The following is an 8267-nucleotide window of genomic DNA, read 5'->3' as shown; positions in this document are numbered from 1 at the left end:
ATCAGTCAGTGAAAACCTTATGTATCGTAACGGTCTAATCTGAAACGGATTACGGACAAGGCCCAGGACTGGGTAGCGTTTTGTTTCATTGTGCCTGGGGTTGCCATGAGCCAGGTGGCCACCTTGATGGCAGTTTGCAGCAAACAATCTACATTTATTCATATTCTAAGGTAAGAAGAATTCCCCCCACTCCTAAATCAGAATGGATTTGTATTCTAATTTTATCCAATGGCTTATCATTTATTTATTTTGGTGCTCAAATTGTCCCTAGATTTGACTAGTGACTTGTGTCCATTTGATCTTCCCAGTCATTGGAACACTTAACTCTCTGCCACAAAAAGATGTTCCAGGTTAATCTTTTGCTTTCCCTTCACCATCCCTGGAATCAGCCATTTCTCCATGTATTTCCTAGCCCTGATTCCTTTGCGTGAAGAGTGGTATGTAGAAGCCAAGGTCTGGGCACTAGGGGTGTTCATTACTGTTAGGGTGTCACTGCCCCTTGGCCCTCTCAGTGGATTGGGCTAGGAAATGCATGTATGCCTAGAATGCTCTTCCCCCAGAGAAGAATGGTTCACTCTCTCCATGTCGCCTCCACTTAGAGAACATTATTTCTCTGTATTAACAACCCTATGTTCACACAATTTTATTTCCAACTCCATTGCAACACCACAAGGCTTACTCTAACCTCTTTCCATATCTGTACATCCATTCTCTCTGACTGTGGAACCTGACTCCCGTTACACAATGTATGTATTTACGTGCCCGGTCCTAGAATACAGCTAAAAGTAGTGGCAAAATTGCTGACCTGCACCACTGCAAAAACAAATAAAACGACCCTACTAATTAGAGTTCAGTTTGCGTATGGTTATTTTTGTCTTTAGTTGAGGATGTAAAGTCAAAATACTGTGCTCCAAAATGACTTGAGTTAGTTCCCTGTCTTCCCTACCCCACCACATGTGGTTCTGTTATATATGTGAAAAAAAAAAGGTTCATTTGTTTCATAATTCACAGCACGAAATTGAAAGCTCTTCTCTATGGCAGTGTTCCAACCCTAACAAAAGTGTCACCCAGCTTCAAATGGCCTTTTCTGTGGGGTCCCCTCAGAAGAGTCTGATACATGCAGAAGCTTCGATCACCCCTGAGATGTCTGCAGGTCCCAGGGCTCCCTCCTTCCCCCCACACACTTTCAAGAGAAGGAAACCAAGGAAGGGCAGGTGGAGGGAGATTCAGGGAGAAATTTGCCCAAAGCTGGGCTATGACTCAGCCCTCCCCTTTGGCCTTCTGAGGGGCTTAAGGAAGAGCAGGGCCAGGCCCTTCACTCAGTCGTTTGATAAACGTCTGCTCTGCACCAGCCATGGGGATTCAAGGATGAATCAGACTAGACTTAGCCCAGGGTCCCAGGGTCGTGTTTCTGGTTTGTCTGAGGGTGCAGTCCCAAATAACCTGGCTCTCATTCAGCAAAGATGCTGAGTTCCTGCTGAGTTGTCCTGGATGCTGAGGTCAAGGCCACAAACAAGATGGATGAGACGAAGCCCTGCTCTTGGGAAGGGACACAATCTATCAACGGTGTCAGATGCAGAGAATTAAAAGAGGATGATTCGATAATGACTGGGTGGCTACTGGAGCCCTGGTGGCGCAGTGGTTAAAGCACTTGGTTGCTAACCAAAAGGTCGGTGGTTTGAACCCAGCAGCTGCTCTGCAGGAGAAAGAAGTGGCAGTCTGCTTCCATAGAGGTTGCAGCCTTGGAAACCCTAAGGAGCAGTTCTACTCTCCCCTATAGGGTCACCATAAGTCGGAGTTGATTTGACAGCAGTGGGTTTGGTTTTGGTTTGAGTGGCTACTCGAGACAGGAAGTCAAAGAAACCCTCTATGGGGAGGTGACATTTGAGCAGAGACCTGAGAGGGAGTAAACCATTCTTCTCTGGGAAAAACATTCCAGGCAGAGGGAATAGAAAGTGCCAAGGCCTGAGGCAGTCAGGTGCCTGGTGTCTCTGAGGATCATGATGAGGCCAGGGTGGCTCAGATGAGGTGCAGGAGGGGGGAGGAAATGAGGTCAGAGAGGTAACAACAGGCCAGAGGGACCTTGTAGCCAAGGTAAAGAGCTTGGGTTTTAGTCCAAGTACTACAGGAAGCCATTGGTCCAACATCCCACTTTGCTCACTTTCCCAGCCTCCCTGACCACTCTGTGCCTGAAAATAGCAAGCTCTTTCCTGCCTTGGGGCCTCTGCTCATGCTCTGCCTCCCACTTGGAATATTCTCCCCTTTGCATTCCGGGCTCCTCTTTCAGGTCTCAGCTCCAACATCACCTCCTCCGAGAAGCCCTCCCAGACCACTGTCTAAATTACATTCAGCCTATTTATTGCTCATTTATTCAATAAAGACTTACTGATTACCTACTATGTGCCAAACCCCATTCTAGGTAACTGAGAATACAGCAGTGGGAACAACAACAAAAAGACAAAAAGCTCTGCCTTCTTGGGGTTTGCATTCTAGTTGGAAGGGAGACAAGAAACAGTATACAGTTGGTTACAAGGCACTAAGTGCTTAAAAAAAAAAAAAAACTGAACTGAGTGCTGTCAAGTCGATTCTGATTCATAGGGACCCTATAGGACAGAGTAGAAATGCCCCATAGGATTTCCAAGGAGCGCCCTGATGGATCTGAACTGCCAACCTTTTGGTTAGCAGCCAGAGCTCTTAACCACTGTGCCACCAGGGCTCCTTAAGTGCTAATTAGAGAATAAATGCAGGGAAGGGAGACAGGAAATACCTAGGTAGTTTCTGAGTAAAGACCTAAGGGAAGTGAGGGAGAGAGCCACAAGGATCTCTGGGGGAAGAGCATTCCAGGCAGAGGGAACAGCCAGTGCAAAGGCCCTGAGGTCAGTGTGTGGTGTGGATGAGGAAGAGCCAGGGGGCCAGTGTGGCTGTAGAGAAGTGAATGAGGGGCAGATGGGTGGGAAATGAGCTCAGAGAGTTGTGTGTTGTGTGTGTGGGGGAGAGATGTAGGGCCTCCTGTGCTACTGTGAGGAGTTTGGCCTTTACATTGAGGGGGAGGGAGCCACCATGGAGTCCTGAGCAGAGACAACATGTGGCTGGACATAGACGTTCACAGGACCCTTTGCTGTGTGGGGATGGGAACAGGGAAGGAGTCAGCTGCACTAGTCCAGATCTGCTGATGGTGACGTGGCAGGATCAGCCTCTCAGCTCTAGACCACAGACTCGGGAAAGGCAGGAGCCACAGCGGCTTTACTCACCCGGAATACCCACTAAACAGAACACACCAAACAAACAAACCCATCGCCATCGAGTCGGCTCCAACTCACTGTGACCTCATAGGACAGAGTAGAACTGCCCTGCCCCATAGGGTTTCTAAGGCTGTAATCTCTATGGAAGCAGACGGCCACATCTTTCTTCCTTGGAGCGGCTGGTGGGGTGAATGGCCCGCCAACCTTTCAGGTAGCAGCCACGCGCTTAACCGCTGTGCTACCAGTGCTCCTTTGCACAGAAAACACACTCACAAAACAAAGCCGTTGCCGTGGAGTCGATTCCGACTCATAGAGGCTGGTGGCTTCGAATTGCCGACCTTTTGGTTAGCAGCCAAACGCTCTTCCTTAAATCTTTGCTAAGTGATTTATAGTTCTCAGGTGTTGAGCTTCTACTTTATCAGGCCTTATGTGAACACTAAACAGACACAACCTCATAAAATCCTCACAACATCCCTGTTGGCTGAGTTTTGAAATAGTCCCTAATTTACAGGAGAAAACTGAGGCTCAGAGGCGCTGTTTCTGGTCACGATTAATACTGTTGGGATTTGACTTCAGCTGTCTGATCTTACGTGGCCGGAGGGGGCAGAGCCAGCCAATCACGACCTGGAAGGCGGAGCCTATTTATTAACACTGCATATACACCTGCCCAGGTGAGGCGTGCGCAGCGAACCTTTAAAGCGCACGTCGAGGGCCCCTCCCTCCAGCGGGAATCAGCCTACCGACGCCAGCCTGGAGGATGCTGGTGAGAAGCAGGGGCCCAGGATCCACATTCCGGGTGCGGCCTCTCTGCTGACGCTGACCCCAGGCCCCTCTCCCTCGCAGAGTCCGGCTGCGTCCCTCGATTCAGAGCCTCCGAGCGCCTCCCTCTCCGACGGCGTCCCTGCGGCCACGCGTCTGTCCCCAGGAGGCCCCGCGAGGCCGCCGGGACCGTGGGCGCCGCCGGGGCTGGAGGAGGCGCTGGGCGCACTGGGGCTGGAGGGAGAACGCGAGTACGCAGGGGACATCTTCGCCGAAGTTATGGTGAGCGGGTCCGGGGCACAAGTCCGTGACCGGCGGCCCTGGGGTTAGGGTTAGAGAAGGCGAAGCTGGCCCACCTACCCAGTAAGCATTTCCGGACTCCCACCTGGCCAGCCTCCTCTCCCACCTCTACCCACTGGCTTTCCTGCTTCCCTGGCCTTCTTGACTGGTTCTCGCAGTTTCCACAGCTCCAACGCCCTTTCCCGCTTCGTGCCCCTCACCATATTCAAGCATCTCCTAATCTCCCCAGACTGCTCTGCCCCTCCTTTGCTTCACAGCCTCTCCTATGGGTCCCTCACTTTTATTCATTTGACAGGCAGAGATTCATTTAACAAATGTTTCTGAGCACTGTTCTAGGGACCAGAGATACTGTGATGAGCCAGCCTGTCCTCATTGTAGGGAGACAAACAAGCAAATAGGAGATAATTTCAGAGGGGCCACAAAGACCCAAAACAGGCCATGGGACCATCAGATATCTGTATGAGATATGTCACATTGGAAGAAAGACTGAAGGGATGAATTCATTGACTGAGCATCTTGTGTGTGTCTCTCCTGGGCTGGGTCTCTGTTAGGAGCTGAGATCCAGCTGTGAACTGGACTGAAGTCCTTGCCCGTGTGGTATGGGCAACTCTAGGGGGTAAGCAGGCAAAATGCAGAGAAACACTGGACACCTTCAGAAAGAAAGTAATGAAACAGTGATAAGGTGGAGGGAAGAGTACAAAACAAGGGAACCTTTAGCTGAGACTTGAATGACAAGAGAAGGAACCAGCCATGCAAGGAGCTGGGGGCTGGGGAAAGGCCATTTCAGGAGAAGGAATAGTAAGTGCAAAGGCCCTGGGGCAGGAATGAGTTTGGCATGGTCTTGCAGCCAGAAGAAAGCTGCTGTGGCTGGAGTGTGAATTATGATGGGAGAGATGGAGGAGGGGATTCTGGAGCAGGGGCAGGACCTGAAAGTGTGGGAAAGGAATTAGGATGTTATTCGGAGGGTACTGGGAGCCAAAGAAGGTTTTTTTTTTTTTTTTTTAATTTATTGTTGTAGGGGTTGCTATGAGTTAGAATCAATTCTTTGGCAACTAACAACAAATGTGTGTGTGTATAAACATTTGCCGTTTCAGTATTTTTTTTTTTACACATACAATTCAGTGATGTTAATCGCATCCATGTTGTCCGACCACCACTACTGTTCCCAGGTTTTCATGGAATGCTCTTTTTTTTTAAGTTGGGAAGTTCCTTGGTCAGATTTGAACTTTAAAAAGTCCCTCTCAGAGCACTGAGAAGGGTTGGTGGGTTAGGGTTGGTGGCCAAGTTTGCTGTCCGGGAGCCCAAGGGGAGACAATCAGGAAGTCAGACTGGAGAGGTCGATAGGGATCGTCCAGGGCAAAGCCCTGGCTTCTAGGAGGGGACAGGGAAAGAGGAGCCGATTTGAAGGCCCAGTTTGGGTGTGGCACCGGTGCGACGTCTAACTGGAGTCCAGGAGGCCGCTGCACCCAGGACTGGAGCTCAGGAGAGAGGCCGAGGCACAGGTGTGGAGAGTGAGGCTGGCCCTGCCCAACCCCAGGTGTGCCGCGCGCTGCCAGGGAGGGCCTTGCCACCTGCTGTGACCCCGGAGATGCGCGCGCTAGTGGTGGACTGGCTGGTCCAGGTGCACGTATGTACCAGGGAGGGGGTGGGCCCGGGCCCACATCGCAGCCTGGGACCCCGGTAGTCACCCATGTCCCTCCCCAGGAGTACCTGGGTTTGGCGGGGGACACGCTGTACTTGGCCGTGCATCTGCTGGATTCCTACCTGCGTTCAGGCCGAGTGCGCCTCCATCGCCTGCAGCTCCTGGGCGTGGCCTGCCTGTTCGTGGCTTGCAAGGTGGAAGAGTGCGTGCTTCCCGAGGTACTTCCGGGGTGGGGCGCCTACTGTGTGCCAAGCACGTTGCTCAGTGCTTCACCTACTCTTGGAATCCTAACATATCTGTATGAGGTTGGGACTGTCAACATATCCCTTTAACAGAGGAGGAGCCCGAGGCCCAAAGTCAAGTGGCTGGGATTTGACTCGCCCTTGAAAAGTTATAGTCCGTCTTGAGTACTTAGAGTTAAGACGTGTGAACGCAGTAACATATCAGAACTGCCTGTTGAAGTAGACAGTAGTGTTTCTGTTTCACAAATGAGGAACTGAGGCTCAGATTGCTTAGATGAATAGCCTTGTGTCACAGTGAATAAATGGTAAGGTTTGAACTCAAACCCCGGTCTTACTGACACTGAGGGCAGTGCTCTCCACGACCTCCAGGCACAAAAATCAATGGCCCATTTTACAGACCAGGAAACTTAGTTAGGTCCAGGTTGGGAACTGAACTGATCCTAGGCCCTCCAGGGCAGGGAGGGGAGAGCTGGGGTCCCGCGTCCCTCTCTTCCCCCGCTCCCTCTGCAGCCTGCCTCCCTCTGCCTCCTGGGGGCCGGCTCCTTCTCGCCAGCCGAGCTGCTGCGCGCAGAGCGCCGCATCCTGAGCCGCTTGGATTTCCGGCTGCACCACCCCGGCCCGCTGCTGTGCCTCGGACTGCTCGGTGCGCTGGCTGGGAGCAGCCCCCAGGTGTGGAGCGGAGGGGCGGGGCTCGCGGGGAGGGGCGGGGCTCGTGGGGAGGGGCGGGGTCGGACATTTCCACCTGCGTGCCGGCAGGTGATGCTCCTCGCCACCTACTTTCTGGAGCTGTCCCTGCTGGAAGCCGAGGCTGCAGAATGGGAGCCGGGTCGTCGCGCAGCTGCCGCGCTGAACCTGGCGCACCGCGTGCTCGATCGGACTGGGCCCGAGCCAGCGTTTTACAGGTATGGCCGCGGCGGAAGGGGTCTCTGCGGCTTCGGGAGCATCCTTTCCGGGTCTGTCTTTACTGCTTCAGAGAATGAGAGACAACTGGGGCGCGGAAGGACTAGACTTGATTTTCCTGGTCGTGGGAGAGAATGGTGTATCTGCCCAGCCTGGGGATCCCATGTTGTTTTTCCTCAGGGGTGTCAGAGAATAGGGTGTCCAGATTTAGAGACCCTTTCTCAGACCTGGAAGTTGCCCTAGTGTTCCTGGCTTGATAATGAGGGGTCTGCCAGGCCTTGAGTGCCCCAGCTCCACAGCCGGTCGCGGATGCGGTGCCCTTTAGCTGCTATAACCCCCCACCTGCCCATTAGCCAGGCCATTGGTGGCAGGGCAAATCCTCGTTGCTCCCAGCCCGTGCTCGCGCAGAGCTGTTCGTCTGCCTGTCTTCGGGCTCCCTCTCCTGTCCCCGAGGTCCTCTCCCACGTGCCTCCCCCCGTCACTGTCTAGTTGAGGCTGGTCCACCTGTCCGACCTCGAGAGCCCCTGAGCCTCCCCCGGCATCCAAGTCGGGGACCCGAGTCTCAGCTTCGAGCCTCTATTTCCACCGCCCAGCCCAGTTTCCCCGTCTCCCCACCGCAGCCCCGCGGAGCTGGCGCCCCTGGAGCCGTGCATGGCCCGCGCCGCACTCCGGGGCCCCGCGCCCGGCCGCGCCGCCGTCTTCCTCAAGTACGCGCGGCCCCAGCGTCAGGGCACCAGCCTGGCCGCCGCCCGCCTGCTCCGCCGCCCGCAACCCCGCCGCCCCCAACCCGGGCCTCCCTGAGTCGGGAACCCGGTCAAAAAAAGACTCCTCTCTGCATGTGTACGTCTTTCACTTCATTAAAGAGTTTCTTTTTATTCCCAGCGCTCTGAATCCTCATTGGCCGAATGCGCTCCCCTCCTTCGCGTTTGATTGGTCGCTTCCGAGGCCTCTCATCCCTCTGCAGGTTGTCACCGAGTCTCTTAATGGCCGCTGGGAGATGAGAGTCGAATCCCGAACTTCTCCGCGAGAGGGCGCTGGCGGACTTCCCCAAAGTGCCGCTCAGCGGGAAAAAACGCGGATCGCAAACTGAAATGCTTAGGGGAGACGCAGCAAGGAAAATCACAGTGCAAACTGAACAACCCTCCGGGCCTTACGTTTGGGAAGAAACGGGGAGGGTTGGGG

General features: G+C 53.7%; 1 protein-coding gene across 1 annotated transcript; it reads left to right on the top strand.

The window, feature by feature from the left end:
* The first annotated feature begins 3931 nt into the window (after positions 1 to 3931).
* Positions 3932 to 7886, top strand: CCNP (cyclin P). Its single transcript, XM_064293483.1, is given in 7 exon segments — positions 3932 to 4057; positions 4060 to 4283; positions 5839 to 5928; positions 6006 to 6161; positions 6696 to 6854; positions 6942 to 7087; positions 7706 to 7886. Coding segments are annotated over 7 exon segments (1014 nt in total). The 5' UTR covers positions 3932 to 3999.
* Positions 7887 to 8267: the final 381 nt, after the last annotated feature.

Source organism: Loxodonta africana, chromosome 11 (genome assembly GCF_030014295.1).
Source record: "Loxodonta africana isolate mLoxAfr1 chromosome 11, mLoxAfr1.hap2, whole genome shotgun sequence".
NCBI classification, from domain to species: Eukaryota; Metazoa; Chordata; class Mammalia; order Proboscidea; family Elephantidae; genus Loxodonta; species Loxodonta africana.
The sequence above is the reverse complement of the archived record's forward strand: the minus strand, read 5'-3'. Positions and strand labels throughout refer to the sequence as shown.